The 20,881-nt window shown below is 47.8% G+C and overlaps 1 protein-coding gene across 2 annotated transcripts in view; it reads left to right on the plus strand.

The window, feature by feature from the left end:
* Positions 1-20,881, plus strand: part of LOC144510808 (sodium/mannose cotransporter SLC5A10-like) — a 163,950-nt gene that overhangs the window by 125,637 nt on the left and 17,432 nt on the right. Inside the window, exons 9-10 of one of the 2 annotated variants that reach the window (XM_078240720.1) lie at positions 6,540-6,647; positions 16,117-16,267. In XM_078240720.1, coding sequence (XP_078096846.1) covers positions 6,540-6,647; positions 16,117-16,267 — 259 coding nt within the window. The remainder of the gene's footprint in view (positions 1-6,539; positions 6,648-16,116; positions 16,268-20,881) is intronic. The other variant, XM_078240721.1, reaches the window with a different exon arrangement.

The following is a 20,881-nucleotide window of genomic DNA, read 5'->3' on the forward strand; positions in this document are numbered from 1 at the left end:
ATAGATTTCTGATCGATAAGGGAATTAAGGGATATGGGGAGCAGGCGGGTAAGTGGAACTGATTCGCTTCAGATCAGCCATGATCTTATTGAATGGCGGGGCAGGCTCGAGGGGCTAGATGGCCTACTCCTGCTCCTATTTCTTATGTTCTTATGTTCTTAAATCCAGCCGGGACTAATCTCACTCAGAGCAGCCATATGGCATTGGTGTAGAAAATAGTCGCCAACCATTAAAAAGGTTCTTTTGTAGTTGGGATTGAGACGCAATGCTGGACATTCAACTTATCCCAGACCTGAGTGAGGGATAGAAATACAGAAACATAGAAACTAGAAGCAGGAGCAGGCCATTTGACCCTTTGAGCCTGCTCTGGCATTCATTATGATCATGGCTGATCATCAAATTCAATATCCTGGTCCCCAATTGTCCATCATGGTAAATATAAGTAGGCTATTTCCAAACACTCACATCCGCACAGCTTGAACATAAAATTCACATTGGTGTAACACACATTCTTCACTGATTAGAAGGTTATGTAAACAGGTCATTTACTTTTTTGGGAAGTATAATGATAAGGGGGTAGGGTAAGATCTTGTAGTGCATTGGGTAGCATCTCTGTCTCTGAGGAAGAAGCTGCGAGGTCATGCCCCAGTCAGAGAAGCGATGGCCAAGGAAGGTGTGTTCGTAGTGCAACCAAACTGGTCGAGCATCACCTTATGAATGCTTCCATCACATATCAACTGCAGGCAGTAAGGGCAGGAGAGATTCCTGGTCAGCCAGGTGATGGAAAGAACATTGGAGGCTCCAATGTCACTATCCACAGCTCCAGACTACAACATGCATGTAAAAGTCGCCATAGCAACCCAGGCTTCCTGACTGAGCTATAGCATACCACCCAGAAGGGAAAAAAAATGCAGTTCAGACCAGTATTCTTATTTCTCCTTTTTACCGGTGTTCCATTTGAAAGTATACAAGTACACATTTCGCTCGGCCCAAAACCATAAAAATCCGTCAGAGGACCTTCTCATTGTTTCCCCCTTACCTGCTCCGATTCCCGTGGCGGGCGGGGCGGTAAAACTCTGTCCAAGACCAATTCAGATGTGTTCTTAATTCCCCATTTTATTGGTGTTCCATTTGAAAGTATACAAGATTAGTTCAGACCGGCATTCTTATTTGGGCGGCACGGTGGTTAGCACTGCTGCCTCGCAACACCAGGGACCCAGGTTCGATACTCGGCTTGGGTCACTGTCTGTGTGGAGTCTACACGTTCTCTCTGTGTCTGCGTGGGTTTCCCCCGGGTGCTCCGGTTGCCTCCCACAGTCCGAAAGATGTGCTGGTTAAGTGCATGTTAAATTCTCCCACAGTGTACCCTTAGAATCATAGAACCTTACAGTGCAAAAGAAGGCCATTCGGCCCATCGTGCCTGCACCGACAACAATCCCACCCTGTCCCAGTAACCCCACGTATTTATCCTGCTTATCCCTCTGACACTAAGGGGCAATTGAGCATGGCTGAACAGGCGCCGGAGTGAGGGGACATGGGGATTTTCACAGTAACTTCATTGCGGTGTTAATGTAAGCCTACTTGTGACACTAATAAATAAACTGTAAACTTTAAACTTATTTCCCGGTTTAACTGTTATTTTAGGGGAGAGTTTAATTTTGCTGTCTAAGTATTATACTGGCATTGCAGCTCAGCCATCCTTTGTAAAAACCATTGAATCCAAACACAGAGGGTGGTTTCTAGAGGAATAGAATTGAAAAGCAGGGAAACCATGTTGAACATACATGGAGCCTTGGCTGCACCACACATAGTACTGTGATAGCACAGCCTGAGCATTATAGTTATCAAGAAAGACTGTAGAGGCTGGAGCTCTTTACTCAACACAACCACAAGATGAGTGGTGACATGATAGAGACCTTTAAAATGAAAGGATTTGAGTGGGATGATATAGATAAGGAAGATGTTTTCACGTGTGGGGGAAACTAAGGGCCACAACTGAAAGGTAGCCACTAATAAATCCAACAGGGAATACAGCACCATCTTCTTTGAATGGTGAGAATGTGGAACTGGATATCACAAGGAGTAGTTGAGGTTAATAGCACCAATCCGTTTGAGAGGGAGCACAGAAGAAAGATAGAAATAAACTGTTGGGCGCGATTCTCTGATCTCATTCACCCCGCTGCCAATGCCAGCAAGAACAGGGAATTAGGCGCTCAGCCAAAACTCCAATCACTGCAGCGGGACTGGAGAATCCCAGCCATGGGCAAGGGGGTGAATTCCAGCCGATATGTTTGATGAAGAGGGATGAGAAGAGACTCGGGTGGAGCATTGGCACACTCATGGACCAAATTGGTCTGTTTCCGTCCTGTAGACTCGATGTAACTCCCTTTCATTGATTTCAACCAGAAAATAGAGGCACACATCTTCATTATTAACACCTCCCCCCATCTGAGCCTCCCATGTCTCTTCTGAAAGATGGGAATGCTTTGTTCGAACCTGTTGAGTTTCGGATATTTGCATCTTGTTTTAGTTTGAATTAAAGTTGAGTCACCTAGTCAGCAATAAATTAAAGTTGATGCTGCCCTGGCATTGGATATGAGCAGAATGTCATGCAATTCTGAGCCAGGGTGGAGTTGCCTGAACCTGTCACCCGCATGTGCTAATGCGACCATTTAGCTTTTTGACAAATGAGTCCCTAGCACACATAATTATCGCAAATTCTTCCTGTCAGTGAGCAGAATCTTATGGCAGTTCTCCAGGTTCTCTGGTCCCGCTGCAGTGAACAGAGATTTGGCTGGTCGTCAAATTCTCCATCCTCGCTGCAGCGGCAGTGGGGTGAGAACGGCCGGTAAGATCATGGCTGGAATTTTACCTGTCCACCCGTCATGGGAATGGGAGCGGGCGAGGGGCGGAGCATGGGAAGGTCCATTGACCCTGGGCAGGATTTTACAGTTTCGGGATGAGGGAGGCAGTAAAATCCTGCCCAATGTCTTTTTGTCAATAATTCACTTTGAAGGGATGCCTCAGTCACCCAACCTTAAATTACTATATGATAGCTCCCATTGAATAAGGCTGTTTATGGCCATTAAATGCTACTTTAATGATAAGTGCAACTGATATCTGGAATAGTTGAGGAAATCACAGCCATAATTTTCAAAGTTCTCCTAGATTAAGAAACTGCGCCCTTTTGATTGTAAAATAGGGAATGCCAATACGTTGTTTAAGGAGGTGAGAGGGGCGAGAATACTCAGTGACTACACTTGTGGAGAAATGATCGGAATCTATCATCAACTGATGATATTTTTTTGTGTTGATTGAGGGTTAAGTATTGGCCAGGATATTGGGAGAACTACCGTGTAGAGGGTGGCACGGTGGCACGGTGGTATCAGTGCTGCCTCACAGCGCCAGGGACCCGGGTTCAATTCCCAGCTTGGGTCACTGTCTGTGCGGAGACTGTACGTTCTCCCCATGTCTACGTGGGTTTCCTCCGGGGGCTCCGGTTTCCTTCCACAGTCCAAAGATGTGCGGGTTAAATGAATTGACCATGCTAAATTCTCCCTCAGTGTACTTGAATAGGTGCCAGGGTGTGGCAATTAGGGGATTTTCACAGTAACTTCATTGCAGTGTGAATGTAAGCCTACTTGTGACAAATAAATAAACTTTTAAACTCTATAAACTTTGTTCTTCGTTGTAGTATAGTGGTGTGGTTGTTGTCCCTTTAATGGCAACACAGTAGCAAAAGGGTCACCTGGCTCGAGTGACCAATCGGGACTCAGAGTGGGTAATTACCCCAGGGGATGGAACCCTCTCTTGGGTAGGAGACATTATCAGGAGCTGCAGCAATGAGGCTGCTGTTTTCTTATTAATAAATCCTTTTTGTACCTACAAATGAAGGGCCAGATTCTCTGACCTCGCCTGCAGCTGGGATACATACTCCTGTCCCGTTGCAGTGGGAGGAGATTTGGCTGAGCGCCAAATTCTCCATTCTCGCTGTCGGCGGCAACGGGAGTCAGTGAAAGTGCGTCATTACAGGCAGTATCCTTTGTCCTCACCCCAGAGGGCAAATGAGGCCTCACTGCAATGTCTCATCCAAAAGATAGCAGCACCTTCAGCGCTGCAATGGAGCGTCAGCCTCGGTGTTTGTGTAGAAGCTCCAGGAGTGGGGTCTGAGCCCACCACCTTCTTGATTCAGATGCAAGAATCTTACGCACTGTGCCACAACTAACACCTAACGTAATTGAGAAGCTGTTGATCCAAAATGAACATGAAGCCAAATTGCGTGGGAAAGACTGTCTGTACCTTGAAGCACAACTTTGTGACACCTACAATTACAGAATTTGGACTCCATCAGACTGATGAAAAGAATGCATTTATATTGCGTACTTTAGCACCAGTGATTGACACAAAGCACTTTACAACCAATGAAGTACTTTTGAGGTGTTGTCATTGTTGTCACATGGGGAACGCAGCAACCAGTTTTGTGCAAAGTAAACTCCCTCACGCAACAACCTGGTAATCACTGGATAATCTGTTTTCACAATGTTGTTTCCCCAGTTCTTCAACATAGCAGCATGAGATTTTTTACACCCACCAGGGCAGACATGTGGGTCTTGGTTTAGCATCTTATCAGAGACACTGCACCCCCAATATTGCAGCATTCCCTCAGTACTGCATTGGAGTGTTAGCCTTGATTTTTATGCTTAAGTCTTGGAATGGGTGGTGTTTCATCAGAAGTAACTCTTCAAATGCAGACAATAAAAATGGAACAAAACTTACTCCAACTTATAAATCAAAGAAAGGGTTTAATAAAGAAACATTACTCCAAACTTGGGGCTTCGCCCTGGGCCAATCCAAGCTCCCCACATTCTACATGAGTTCTTCTTTATAGTGAGTCAGCTGGTCAGCTGAGTATTACATCATTCTGTAATTGGTTCCATGGTTTACTGGGTCAGCTGACAAAGAACAAAGAACAGTACAGCACAGGAAACAGGCCCTTCGGCCCTCCAAGCCTGTGCCGCTCCAACTAGACCAATCGTTTGTATCCCTCCATTCCCAGGCTGCTCATGTGACTATCCAGGTAAGTCTTAAACGATGTCAGCGTGCCTGCCTCCACCACCCTACTTGGCAGCGCATTCCAGGCCCCCACCACCCTCTGTGTAAAAAACATGCCTCTAATATCTGAGTTATACTTCGCCCCTCTCACCTTGAGCCCGTGACCCCTCGTGAACGTCACTTCTGATCTGGGAAAAAGATTCCCACCGTTCACCCTATCTATCCCCTTCATAATCTTGTACACCTCTATTAGATCTCCCCTCATTCTCCGTCTTTCCAGGGAGAACAACCCCAGTTTACCCAATCTCTCCTCATAGCTAAGACCCTCCATACCAGGCAACATCCTGGTAAACCTTCTCTGCACTCTCTCTAACGCCTCCACGTCCTTCTGGTAGTGCGGCGACCAGAACTGGACGCAGTACTCCAAATGTGGCCTAACCAGCGTTCTATACAGCTGCATCATCAGACTCCAGCTTTTATACTCTATACCCCGTCCTATAAAGGCAAGCATACCATATGCCTTCTTCACCACCTTCACTGACCCTTACATTTTGTTGCCACTGGTCACATTACATCCAATACAAAGTTGTCACCGGTTACATTCTAACAGGCGGCACGGTGGCATTGTGGTGAGCACTGCTGCTCCACAGCTTCAGGGACCCAGGTTCAATTCCCGCCTCAGGTCACTGTCAGTGTGGAGTTTGCACATTCTCCCCGTGTCTGCTTGGGTTTCCTTTGGGTGCTCCAGTTTTCTCCTTCAGTCCAACGATGTGCAGGTTACGTGGATTGGCCATGCTAAATTGCCCCTTAGTATCGGGGGAGGGGGGTGGTTAGTCGGGTAGATACGTGGGGTTATGCGGATAGGGCCTGAGTGGGACTGTTATCAGTGCAGGCTTGATGGGCCGAATGGCCTCATTCTGCACTGTAGGGATTCTATGTATTCCATGGAATGGGACAACAACCCAAAACCTTGGCTGGAATTTTCCGGCCGTTCTTACGGGATATTCTGAACGCCCGCTGCGAGTTTCCCAATGGTGAGATGCATGGAACAGGAAACCCCACTGACAATGGCGGGATCAGTGGTTCCCACCGCTGGCCAATGACAGGCCGTTTCTGCCACCACGAAACATGCCACAGGCGGGGGTGGGGAGCGCATGGAAAATCCTGCCCTGAACAACTCAAAAAGGCAAGTGTTACCAACTGAGGCACAACTAACTCAATAATTAGGTGGGAGCTAGCTGATGTGGGAGGCAGATGAAAATGAATTGAATCTGAATCGAAATTCTTGGGCCTAACTGGCTAGGCTAACTTGGAATGGTGCAATATCAGATGATATTTTATTAAGGAGATATTATCATTGGAATAACAATGAAAATATTTTCATTTCATATATAAACTTTACTGATACATCAATTTAAATGGTCATAAAATAAAATGCATGGCCAGGGCAGAAACAATAATATTATTTTGATTTGTTCACACTCAAGATTCAGTCGGATGTGTCGATCCTGAGGAATGTGTCAAAGTTTGTGGGACGGAAGTGGGATGTTCTAACATTGCTTTCCCGAAACTCGTAATCGAACTGATGCCTGACGGTAACTCTATTTTATAATTCTTTTACGTCAAGATTTTCGGCCTCAAGACGTCGATGGTTACAAATAAATAAATTGACACAGGGACACAGCCAAATATTGAGCAGTCGAAATCAAAACGCACAGACAGTTCCTGAGGGGACTGTGTTCTCTTTCCTGTCCTGAATTGATGAAGGGTATAAAAAGAAAACCGCACAAGGAAATTGAGGAATGCTTTCTATTTGATCATTTCTGTTTGATAGAACGAGGAAACTGAGATCATTTCTCAGGTAGGATACTAAGAAAGAAATATCATTTGTGAAGGCTGCAGTGAATATCTGTTTTTCTTTGAAAAACCAATGTTTTTATGACTCCAAAACCTTTACAGTTAGTAAGATATCTGTGAACTATAGACACATCCTGTAATATGTCTTCAGAGGCGGACGTCCCTTCACCAAAATCCCTTTATTTACAATTCCAACAGCAGTACAGAGTGCCAACAGCCAGCAGTCCACTTTTGGGAGTGCCAGAGGAACTGACACTCCCGATTAAATACAAGGAAAAAACTCTCTGGTTGGCCCATCAATTGACTCCTTAATCAGGATGCTCATATTCCAATAGGCTAACCTCAATGGCCTGATTGAAGTCATTACGCATCCACAGTTGCCAATCCATTAACAAAGAGGAAATTACAAAATTGTCTGTTTTCATCATGTCAACTTTCAAAGGGGCTTTAGATACATACATTCATGGGGGAGAGTTTGTAAGGCTATGAGGAGAGGTCAAGGGAGTGAGCTGAATTGGTTAACCCTTTCAAAGAGTAGGCACGGCCACAATGAACAAGATGGCCTCCTTCTGCACGGTAAGATTCAATATTAATATATTCAAATTTTTAAAATTATTTTCTCATGAGGCGTGGGTATCACTGGCTTGGCCAGCATCCATTGCCCATCCCTGAAGGCCCATTAGAAGGTGGACATGAGCTGTCTTCTTGAACCACTGTAGTCCATGTGGTGTAGGTATATCCACAGTGTCCTTCGGGAGGCAATTCCAGGATTTTGACCCAGCGACAGTGAAGGAATGGCGATGTATTTTGAACTCAGTATGGTGTGAGGCTTGGAGGAGAACTTGCAGGTGGTGGTGTTCTCACACATCTGCTGTCTTGATCTTTCTAGATGGTGGAGGTCATTTGTTTGGAAGGTGCTGCCAAAGGAGCCTTGGTGAGTTGCAGCAGTGCATCTTGTAGATGGTGCATACTGCCGCCAAGATGTGCCAGTGGTGGATGGAGTGAATGTTTAAGGTGGTGGATGGGGTGCCAATCAAGTGGACTGCTTTGTCCTGGATGGTATCAAGCACCTTGAGTGTTGTTGGAGCCGTACCCATCCAGGCAAATGGAGATTATTCCATCACACACCTGGGTTTAGTCTTTTAGATGATGGACAGGCTTTGGGGAGTCAGGAGTTGAGTTATTTGCCACACAATTCTCAGTCTCTGAATTGCCCTTGTAGGCACAGTATTTATATGGTTAGCCCAGTTCAGTTTCTGGCCAATGGTAACATCCTGGATGTTGATAGTGGGAGTGCCATTGAATGTCAAGTGGAGATGATTAGATTCTCTCTTGTTGGAGATGGCCAGTGCCTGGCATGTGTGTGATGTGAATATTACTTGCTACTTATCAGCCCAAGCCTGAATGTTGTCCAAGGATAACTGGTGGTGGTGAATGGGGTGCCAATCAAGTGAATTGCTTTATCCTGGATGGTATTGAGTACCTTGAGTGTTTTTGGAGCTGCACTCATCCAGGCAGTTGGAGATTGTTCCTTCACACACCTGACTTTAGTTGTGTAGATGGTGGACAGGCTTTGGGGAGTCAGGAGTATGGGTATGGGCACGGACTCCTTCAGTATCAGTGGACTGAACATTATGCAGTCAATAGTGAACATCCAAACTTCTGACTTTATGATGATGGGAAGGCCATTGATGAAGCGGCTGAAGGTAGTTGGGCCGAGGACAATACCCTGAGGAACTCCTCCAGTGAGTTGTTTAATTGTCCACCATCATTCACGGCTGGATGTGGCAGGACCGCAAAGTTAGATCTGATCTGTAGGTTGTGGAGGCACTTAGCTCTATTACTTGCTGCTTATGCTGTTTGGCAGGCAAGTAGTCCTATGTTGTAGCTTCACCAGGTTGATACCTCATTTTTAGTTATGACTGGTGTTGCTCCTGGCATGCCTTCCTGCACTCTCCATTGAACCAGGGTTGATCCGCTGGCCTGGTGGTAATGGTAGAGTGGGGGATATGCGGATCATGAGGTTACAGATTGTGGTTGAGTACAATTCTGCTGTTGCTGATGGCCCACAGTGCCTCACAGATGCCCAGTTTTTAGTTGCCAGATCTGTTCAAAATCTACCCATAGAACAGTGGTAGTTCCACACAACACAATGGAAGGCATCCTTAATGTGAAGACACAAAGACTGTGCAGCGCTCACTCCTACAAATACTGTCATGGACAAATGCATCTACCACAGGTAGACTTGTGAGAATGAGGTCAAGAAGACTTTTCCTCTTGTTAGTCCCCTCACCCTCTGCCACAGTCCCAGTCTAGCAGCTTTGTCCTTTAGGACTTGGCAGCTCAGTCAGTAGTCATGCTATCGAGTCACTCTCGGTGATGGACATTGAAGTCCCCCACCCAGAGTACGTTCTGTACCCTTGCCATCCTCAGTGCTTCCTCCAAGCAGTGTGGTATTCAAGTTTGAAGAGGTTTGATTCATCAGCTGAGGGTGGCCGACAGATGGTAACCAGCAGGGGGTTTCCTTGCCCGTGTTTGACCTGATGCCACAAGACTTAATGGGGTCCAGAGTCAATGTTGAGAACTTCCAGGGTAACACCATCACGCCACCACCTCTGGTGTATCCGCCCTGCCGGTGGGACAGGATATACCCAGGGATGGCGATTGATTCCAGAGATGAGGGGTTTGTTGTATGAAAAGAGATTGAACAGTTTAGCCCTACACTCTCTGAAATTTAGAAGAATGAGAGTAGATCAACTTGAAACCAAATGCAAGATGATAAAAGATATGGATAATGTAGACATGGAGCGGATGCTTCCTCTTGTGGGGCATTCTAGGACGAGAGGTCTTAGGATAAGGGGTAACACATTTAAAACAGAGTTGAGGAGAAACTACTTCTCCCAAAGGGTTGTGAATCTGTGAATTCACTACCCCAAAGTGCAGTGGATGCTGGGACAGTGAGTAAATTTAAGGAGGAGTTAGACAGATTTTCAATTGGTAATGGGTTGAAGGGTTATGGGGAGAAGGCAGGAAAATGGGGATGAGGAGCATATCAGCCATGATCGAATGGCGGAGCAGACTCGATGGGCCGAATGGTCTAATTCTGCTCCTATATCTTATGAACTTATGATGATGTGTGGGACATTGTAAGGTATGATTCACTTGTCTGTGCTCCAACTCTCTCAATTTTGGCACAAGCCCCCAGATGTTAATAGGGAAGAACTTGCAGGGTCAACAGGACAGGGGTATGCTGTTGTCATTTCTGATGCTTCGCTCAATGCTGGATCATCTGCCTGGCTTCATTCCTTCATAGAACTTTGATACAACTGAGTGGCTTGCCAGAGGGCAGTTAAGGTAACCAGCAGGGATTGCTGGTTACCTTAACTGTTGCTGTGGGTTGGGAGTTATATGTAGGCCAGAGCAGGTCAGGAGGGCAGATTTCCTTCCCTAAAAGGTATGAGCGAACCACATGGGGTTTCCTAGCAATGATTTCATGGTTAGTGGGACCAGCCTTTAATTATATATTTTTTATGAATTGAATTTAAATTGCGCTGGCTGCCATGGTGGGATTCGAGCCCATGACCGGTGAGCCTTTGCATTCCCAGTGACATGAGCACTACACCAGCGCCTCCCCCTGATTTTAAGGAATTGCCTGGCCTCGCAGAAGGAGAATTCCTTCACTCAGCGAGTTGCGCCAACTGAGAGGCTCGGGGAAGCAGATTCAGTTGTAACTTTCGAAAGGGAACTGGCTCTCTATATTTAACAAAAGGGGAAATTGCAGGGCTATGGACAAACAGCAGGGAATGCGTGTTGCCGACTGTCAGCTATTTTATCAAGTCAAATTGCTTCCTTCAGCACTGTGTGAGTTTGTGAAAAAATGCAGAGCCAAATCCAGAAGAGCTGGGGTTGATTCTGAAGGTGAGGGTAATGTCATCGCCATGGCTTGTCACTTCAAAAGCCATTACCAGGACATGGTGTTGTTGCTTACTCACCCATTGGCAATGCAATCTATCGGGGTGGTAGGGGCCTTGGATTTGATTTGACTTATTTGATTTATTATTGTCACGTATACAGTGAAAAGTATTCTTGCGCACTATACGGACACAACATACCGTACATAGAGAAGCAAAGAGTCATAGAATCCCTACATTGCAGAAGGAGGCCATTCGGCCCATTGAGTCTGCACCGACCACAATCCCACCCAGGCCCTATTCCCATAACCCCACATATTTACCTGGCTAATCCCCCGACACTAGGGTCAATTTAGCATAGCCAATCAACCTAACCCGCACATCTTTGGACTGTGGGAGAAACCCAGAGCACCCAGAGGAAACCCACACAGACAATGTGCAAATTCCACACAAACAGTGACCCGAGACCAGAATTGAACCTGGGTCCCCGGCGCTGTGAGGCAGCAGTGCTAACCACTGTGCCACCGTGCCACCCAAAGGAGAGAGTGCAGAATGTACTGTTACAGCTTCTTATTCCATTCCGCCCGCTACAATACTCGTGGCGGGCGGAATGGGAAAATTTGCCCCCATGTGTCTAGTGAAGAGGATTTGATTGGTCAAAAAATGTGCAGGTTAGTTGGATTGGCCACATTAAAAAAATACTTGCTAGATGGATTAGCAATGGGAAATGTGTGGGGTGATGGGAATAGGGATAGGGTGGGGAAGAGGGCCAGGGTAAGATACTCTGCCAGAGAGTCAGTGAAGACTCGATGGGCCAAATGCCCTCCTGCACTGTCGGGAGTCTATGATCCTATGATTTGTGTATCGCCTGATGTTTCAATGCATCATAGTTTGAGGATAGGGGGCAAACCTTTTAGTGCGGAGAAATTTCTTCACCCAGAATGTGGTGAATGTGTGGAATTCACTACCACAGAAAGTAGTTGAGGCTAAAACATTGTGTGATTTCAAGAAGAAATTAGATATAGCTCTTGGGGTTAAAGGGATCAGGGGGTATGGGGGGAAGGGGGGAATCAGCTTATTGATTTTGATGATCAGCCATGATTAAAATGAATGGTGGAGTAGGCTCGAAGGGCCGAATGGCCTACTCCTGCTTCTATTTTCTATGTTTCTACAGGTGAAATCAAACAACATTATGAGCATTGCTTAATAGCTAAAGGTTTATTCCATTCCAAGTGAGGTAATGCATTTTGGAAGGTCTAATACAGATAGGAAATATACAGTAAATGGCAGAAACTTTAAGAGTATTGATAGGTAAAGGGATCTGGGTGTACAGGTACACAGGTCACTGAAAGTGGCAATGCAGGTGGAGAAAGTAGTATAGAAGGCATACGGCACGCTTGCCTTCATCGGCTGGGGCATTGAGTTTAAAAATTGGCAAGTCATGTTGCAGCTTTATAGAACCTTAGTTCTATAACTTGGAATATAGTGTTCAATTCTGGTTGCCAGAAGGATGTGGAGGCTTTACAGAGGGTACAGAAAAGATTGACCAGGATGTTGCCTGGTATGGAGGGCATTAGCTATGAGGAGAGGTTGGAGAAACTTGGTTTGTTCTCACTGTAGCGACGGAGGTTGAGGGGAGACCTGATAGAAGTCTACAAGATTATGAGAGGCACGGACAGAGTGGATAGTCAGAAGCTTTTTCCCAGAGTGGAAGATATGGTAATGACTTTTAAGGGGCGTCTTGACAAGTACATGAATAGGATGGGAATAGAGGGATATGGTCCCCAGAAGGGTAGGGGGTTTTAGTTAAGTAGGACAGCATGGTTGGTACAGGCTTGGAGGGCCGAAGGCCTGTTCCTGTGCTGTAATTTTTTTTGTTCTTTGTTCTTTGTCTTTGTTCTCATCTGTATTGCAAACAAAGACACCAGGAGTAGTCTGGCTGGATCCATTATTACTACTAGTTGGTCTTGTTTAGTCAGAATGTCCTGCTCTGTCTGAAGAGGAAAAGAAGTTAATTTATTTCCTCATTCAAAATAATTAAAATATATAGTTGTTCCAGTAACAGTCACCTGAAGGGAATGCCATAAGGATTACATAGCAGGATGCATCAGAAAGGGGTGGAGAAACACACTGATTATGTTACTGGATGAGTAATTCCGAAGCCTGGATCAATAATCTAGAGACATGAGTTCAAACCCCACCACAGGATTTAAATTCAATAAACTATATAAATCTGGCATAAAAAGCTAGTATCTGGAATGGTGACCATGGAATGACTAGATTGTCTGAAAAACTCCTTTGGTTGGCTGTCATCTTTCAGGGAAGGATATCTGCTGTCCTTACCTGGTCTGGTCTATCCGTGATTCCAGGCCCTCAGCGGTGTGGTTGTCTCTTAACTACCCTCTGAAATAGCCCAGCAACCCATTCAGTTGTATTCAGAAAGGTTGTTCGCAACCAGCCTCTATTGGGCAGTTAGGAATGTACAATGAACATTGGCTTCTCAGTGATGCTGGGAAGCATGTTGGCACAGTGGTTAGCACTGCTGCCTCACAGTGCCAGTGACCCGGGTTCAAATCCGGCCTTGAGTGGAGTTTGCACGTTCTCCCCGTGTCTGTGTGGGTTTCCTCCGGGTGCTCTGGTTTCCTCCCAAAGACATGCAGGTTAGGTGGACTGGCTGTGATAAATTACCTCTTAGTTTCCCAAGATGCGCAGGTTAGGTGTATTAGCTATGGTAAATTTATGGGGTTATAGGGATAGGGTGGGGGAGAGGGCCTGGGTAAGATCCTGCCAGAGAGTGCAGACTTGATAGGCCAAATAGCATCTTCTGCACTGTAAGGACTCTATGATTCTATCCCATGAGCTCATTTTTAAAAGAATGACCACTTTGGAGAAGGGAGTCACCAGTTGGATGTCAACCAGCCATATACGGCAAGGGGATCCGATAGACTGGGGAGATTACTAAATTAATTTGAGCTGAAGTGCTGTATACACGGAGAAGCTAACCCCTCCCATCGCCCAGTGACAAAACTCTCACGGCCACAGAGGAACGCTCAGCTTTTTCCACTGCTCGCGGAGAACAATCGCGTGCTTTGAAGTGCCCGATAATAAACTCCACTGCTGGTCCCAGGTTTGTACCAAATAAAAATTTGCAAGCCTCTGGGGAAAGAGCAGGGACTAATATCTTTCAATGTGTCAGCGCTGGTACAATGGGCTGGATTGTCTCTCTCTCTCTCTCTCTCTGTGCTATATTATCCTACAATGAGCTATGACAAATTGTTCCTGGCTTTTACCAGGAACACACCTAACAGATTGACGGAAAGTATTTGTTAGTGCCAATGGAAGCAGACATCCAATATAATGTAACCAGATATCTCAGAGTCCATCAAAGAACCAGTCACAATAAAAATATTCAAGTTATTTAACCTGTTGGATCTTACATTGTTTGAATTCTCTTCTCCAGGAAGAATGTTAGCTCCTTCCACATGGATAAAACTATGCTTTGATCAAAATGATTTGTTTGCTCATGTATTCTCCTCATTTCCTGCCTCATCATTTGATTTGATTTGATTTATTATTGTCACATGTACCAGGATACAGTGAAAAGTATTGTTTCTTGCGCGCTAAACAGACAAAGCATACCGTTCATTGTGTATGTAAGGGAGAAGGCAAAGGATTGGGTGCAGAATATAGTGTTGCAGTTATGGTTAGGGTGAAAAGAAAGATCAGCTTAACATATGATAGGACCATTCAAAAGTCTGATAAGAGCAGGGAAGAAGCTGTTCTTGAATCTGTTGATACGTGTTTTCAGTGATACGGATCTTACAACCTTGCTCGTTCCGAAACCGTAAAATCCCGCCAGAGGTCAACGGACCTTTCCATGATCCACCCCCCGCTCCGATTCCTGTAGTAGGCGGGACAGTAAAACTCCGGCCCATCTCTGTTACATTTCGACTTGACTATTTCAATAAACTCCTGATGAGCTTCCTACCTTCCACCCTCTTGCTCATATCCTAGCTCAAACTAAGTCTTGTTTGGTTATCAGCCCTGTGTTTGCTGACCAATGTTGGTTTCTGGTCTTGATTTAAAAAAACATCATTGCCCTTGCTTTGAAATCCCTCCATTGCCTTCCCCCTCCCAATCTCTCTAACCTCCTGCTACCCTCTGAGAACATTGTATTCCTCTATCACTGACCTCGTGCACATCCCCGATTTCCATCACTCCATCATTGGCTACCGTGCCTTCAGTTGCCTTCACCCTAAGCATTGGAATTCCCTCTCTAAATCTCTCCAGCTACCCACCTCTCTCGCTCCTTCTTTAACACGCTCCTTAAAACCTTCCTCTTCAACTGAGCTTTTCCTAACCTGTCCTAATATCCCCTCCACCCCTTGAGATTCAACGGTGTCGCTGAACCCCCCCCCCCCACTGTCAACATCCTTGGGGTTACCATTGACCAGAGACTCAACTGGACTCAACACATAAACACAGTGGCTACAAGAGCAGGTCAGAGGCTAGAAATGCTGTGGGGAGTAACGCACTCCTGATTCCCCAAAGCCTGTCCACCATCTACAAGACACAAGTCGGGAGTGTGATGGAATACTCCCCACTTGCCTAGATAGGTGCAGCTCCAATAACACTCAAGATGCTTGACACTATCCAGGACAAAGCAGCCCACTTGATTGGCACCACATCTACAAACGTCCACTCCCTCCACCACCGACGCTCAGTAGCAGCAGTGTGTACTATCTACAAGATGCACTGCAGCAATTCACCAAAGATCCTTAGACAGCACCTTCCAAACCCACGATCACTTCTATCTAGAAGGACAAGGGCAGCAGATACATGGGAACACCACCACCTGCAAATTCCCCTCCAAACCACACACCATTCCGACTTGGAAATATATCGCCGTTCCTTCGCAGTCGCTGGGTCAAAATCCTGGAATTCTCTCCCTAACGGCATTGTGGGTCAACCCACAGCACATGGACTGCAGCGATTCAAGAAGGCAGCTCACCGCCACCTTCTCAAGGGCAACTAGGGATGGGCAATAAATGCTGGCCTAGCCAGCGACTCCCATGTCCCATAAATGGATGTAAAATAGTGGCTCGGTGTCAACCTTTGTTGGATAATTACTTCTGTGAAGGACCTTGGAACATTTTACTACATTAGAGGGGCTATATAAATGAAAACTGCTGTTGTTGATGTACTCACTGTGTCTAAATCCGAGCCTGCCATTTTGGAATAACAAACCCATGCTACTTAGGACATTACACTTAACTGTTCTTTGAACTGATTCCAGGGTTACGTGGGCTTATGATTGCTGTTATAATGGCTGCTCTCATGTCATCTCTGACATCAATATTCAACAGCAGCAGCACATTGTTTACCATGGACATCTGGAGAAAGATCAGGAAGGATGCCAGTGAACGGGAATTATTGCTGGTCGGAAGGTAGGATTCGCTGGATAAACCTCTGGTGTTGTTTGTACAGTGGCACAGTGGTTAGCATTGCTGCCTCACAGCGCGAGGCAACCGGCTTCGATTCCGGCCTGGGGTCACTGTCTGTGTGGAGTTTGCACGTTCTCCCCATATCTGCGTGGGTTTCCTCCGGGCGCCCTGATTTCCTCCCACAGTCCGAAAGACGTGCTGGTTAGGGTGCATTGGCCATGCTAAATTGCCCCTTAGTCTCAGGGGATTAGTGGGGTAAATACATAGGTTATAGGGATAGGGCCGAGGTGGGACTGTTGTTGGTGTAGGCTTGATGGGTTGAATGGCCTCCTTCTGCACTGTAGGGATTCTGTGATTCTATGAAATTCTGTCCAGCAAAAGCACTTTTCTCAACACATAATATAAAACAAATACTAACCACAATGATGTTAACATGATTTTGTTTTATTGAGGGGAATGTTACCAGCCCACCTGGGTTCATGGTGGAGGGGGGTGCGGGGGGGCGGAAGGGGGCAGGGAGTGGGAGGGGGCTGTAAAATTGGAGTCGGAGGCCATGACAAATCAGCTCCCTGGCCATATCCCGCTATCGGACAATTTATCTAACAATGGAACAACAGGAATGGGATGGAACAGGCTTCCTGCGGGAAACAAATTTGAATATTCAAATGTCCCTTTACCAGACTGTCGATGGCAGAATAACCTATGACCTCTTTGCTTACCAAGAACCTATCCACTTCTGCTTCCACTGTCTTTTCAGGAAGAGAGTTCTAACTGATTACCATAAACTTGTCCAAGTTAAAAGTCAACTACATTCCTGGGATCATGGCGAGGGCAGACCTGTTAAGGAGAGCAAATGTCCTCCCCATACGACATTAGTCAATCATTCCAGCCTTGTTTAATTAATTACATTTAAATTCTCCTGCAGCCATTGTGGGATTCGAACTCATGGGGACGATTCTCCCAAAAGTGCTGAATTGGCGGGAAAACTGTTTTAAATCCCGACTGTTTTCTCATTTCTGCCTCTCACCCGAATCTCTGCACTCTGTGCACTGCAGAGGGCCCAGTCGTGAACATCATTAAACTCTCGAGGGGTGGGGCCTATTCGCACCAAAGAGCCTGAAATCGGCGGGATGAGCGGGAACCCGCGCAAGCGCACATCGCTGGGAGATTTCAGAAAAGACCTCCCAGCATCCAGACCACTGCCATCAAAACTCCACACACATCGCTGGCCTCATCGCTGGCCCCCGCGACCTCCCCCACCCCCACACACACATCGCTGGCCTCATTACTGACCCGCACAACCCCCCCACATAGACATCGCTGGCCGCATCACTGAGCCCCCACACACACCCCCCCCCCACACACACACACATCGCTGGCCTCATCACTGGCCCCCACAACCCCCCCACATAGATATCGCTGGCCTCATCACTAGCCACCCCCCCAACCCCCCCCCCCCCACCCCCCAACACACAGACATCGCTGGCCTCATCACTGGCCCCCACAACCCCCCCACAGAGACATCACTGGCCTCATCGCTGCCCCCCTCCCGCTCTCTCCCCACATCCAGACATGGCTGCCCGCTCACCTCAGGCCTCCATGGATCGGATAATGCGGGTACCCAATCCCTCCATCCCTTGAACATACTGACCTCACTGCTGCCCTGCAGAGAACTAAGATTGTGCTGACATGCACAACCCCAGCTTGTGACCATTCCCTCTCTTGAATGGGAGCCCTGAGTATTGCACTCCCCGGGACACAGCAGCCTATTGAATGGCAGCAAATCAGCACCCCGAGGGATGAATGACGCTCAACTGAATGCAACCTTCAAAATCTTTCATAAATATTTGTTGCCAACGGGCCCTCGACTGGCCACGCTCACTGCACCTATAATGGAAGACCATGCAGATGCTACGACAACGGATGAATGAACACTGCTCGACAATCACCAGGCAGGAGTGTTCCCTTCCTGTCGAGGAACACTTCAGCAGTCATGGGCATTCAGCCTCTGATCTTCGGGTAAGCGTTCTCCAAGGCGGCCTTCACGACACACGACAACGCAGAATCGCTGAGCAGAAAGTGATAGCCAAGTTCCGCACACATGAGGACGGCCTCAACCGGGATCTTGGGTTCATGTCACACTATCTGTAACCCCCACGACTTGCCTGGGCTTGCAAAATCTCACTGACTGTCCTGGCTGGAGACAATACACATCTCTTTAACCTGTGCTTAACCCTCTCTCCACTCACATTGTCTGTACCTTTAAGACTTGATTACCTGTTAAGACTCGCATCCCAACCATTATCTTGTAAATTGAGTTTGTGTCTGTATATACCCTGTTTGTGAACACAACTCCTCACTCACCTGAAGAAGGAACGAGACTCCGAAAGCTTGTGCTGCCAAATAAACCTGGTGTTGTGAGACTTCTTACTGTGCTCCCCGAATAAGCCAGGGCAGTATATAAGCTGCAGGAATGGACACACAGCCAGTCACACCACAAAGATGTCTGCGCGCAAACCTGCTCCCAGATTTTCAGAGGCCGACCAGGAGCACCGGCGAGATGTCATGGAGGAGAGGCATGAGCGGATCTTCCCCAGCCACAGTCCTCACCCAAGGGGTGCATCTGCCACGGCATTGTGGGAGGAGGTGGCAGAAGTGGTGAATGCCAGGAGCCTGACACTGCGCTCTGGCAGGGCAGTGTCGCAAAAGAATGTACCACCTTCTGCGAGCAGCAAGGGTGAGTGAGCTTCCCTCTTGGAACCCTGCACATGCTTGGCACGGATCTCCAACCCTGCTTAGACACCTGAAGGGCATGCAACAAGTGACCCTTCCCCCAGAAACAGAATCTAACCCCTTCCCCTCACCCCTCAACGAGCATCCTTCAGTGGTGACCGCTTTCCCCGAAACTGTCAGCACAACGCCCGAGACACAGGCACGCATTGCGCACCATGCACTGCAATATGTTAATGTTTGCTATCCACTAATGTTCCCACAGGAAAAGAACATTCACAACGCACGGGAGATGACACAGACTGGTGGTGGTGTGCTTGACCTGCGGCAGCTGAGTAGCATGGAGGAGCGTGCCATGGAGCTGGCAGGGGGTGATGGGACATCCCGAATGGTCACTGACAGCCAGGTCGGTGTCCAGCATTCAAGTGAGCACAAGCGCACCCTCAACCTTGTTCTTCCTCTAAGTAAGTGCGATGCTGCATGGAATGTTTTGCCTCCATCCCCCTAAGAGTCCGGCCCTTTGGCTGTTGCCGCCACCCCCGCTGCTCTGGAGCAAACTGCCCACGATCCCCTGGATGACACCTCAGAGGGAGGCACTGAGGAATCCTCCGAGGGCAGCACCACTGAAGCGTCACCAACATGTACCACACAACCCACCAACATAGAGACGATCACCATGGTGGGTACCTTTAGTGTTGAGGCGTCTGGGTCACGATCTGGTGAGCGGTTCACAGCCGCTGATGCACATCGGGTGGAGGCGGGCACATCCGAGGGCTCGGGCACACGGAGGTCTGCCGGAGGTCAGGATTCAGCTGTTCCCAAGCCAGCTGCTGGGCCTCTGTGTTTGTTCCTCCCAAGGCCGGTGGAGATGTATCAGGAAACCCGGGAAGTTGTGGAAGGGCTGTCAGCAACCATGCTGCGACTGCAAGGCTGTTTAGGGGAGTCAAACAGAGTGCTGTCGCAGGAGGTGGTGCCGACACAGCGTGAGACCCAGGCCAACACTGCAAGGGTGGCGACCGCAGTGGAAAGTCTGGCTCAGGGGTCTGTCCTCATGGGTGACAGGGTCCAGGCCATCCTGGAGATACAACGGGCCACGGGTGAGTGTGTTTCCGGCATCCAGGAGGCACAGCGTTCGATGGCCATGGGTGTTGGGGGCATGTGGGAGACACTGCTGGCCATGGCTGGGACTCTCTCTGGCATTCTGGAGACACAGCTGGCCGTGGCTGTGAGCCTCAACAACTTAGCCCAGGTTCAGAAGGCAACTGCTGAGGGGTTCCAGAGCCTGGCTCACTCACAGACTGCTGTAGCAGAGGGGCTTCGGAGCTTGACCGAGTCTCAGAGGGCCAGGGCTGAGGGATCACACATCATGAGGCCAATGCATCTAGGCCTCCAGGACTGGCAGAGCCAGGTGACGCCAGAGCTTCTGGGGCTCAGTCCAGCTACCCTGGCATCTCATGGAGTGCCCCCGGGGCCTCTGGGCATCCCAAAGGAGGAGGAAGGGCTTGAGCCCATGCCGGGGCCTTCCACCCAGGAGATCCCGGACGTCCCGAGACCTTCCGATTCCTCCTCTTCCTCACACCGGGGCATCTCAGGGCCAGCGAGATGAACAGGGTGGCACCGAAACAGTGCTATCCGCAAGTCAGCCAGGGCCCTCCAGGTCCCGGCCATCCAGGGGACATCCGCCAAGGGCATCAGAGGCAACGGGGCATGCATCACAGCTGGACACTTCCACCTCCGATGTGCATCCTGGGGTAGCATCTGGAAGAAGCAGTAGACAGCACAAAGTTAGAAAGTTGTAGTTCACTAGAGGGCACGGGTGAAGGTCAGCATTAGTCAAGGTTTGGTAATCATTTATATTAAGAGCACAATAAACTGTTAATTGCACAT

The sequence above is a fragment of the Mustelus asterias genome, chromosome 23 (assembly GCF_964213995.1).
Source record: "Mustelus asterias chromosome 23, sMusAst1.hap1.1, whole genome shotgun sequence".
Classification (NCBI taxonomy): Eukaryota; Metazoa; Chordata; class Chondrichthyes; order Carcharhiniformes; family Triakidae; genus Mustelus; species Mustelus asterias.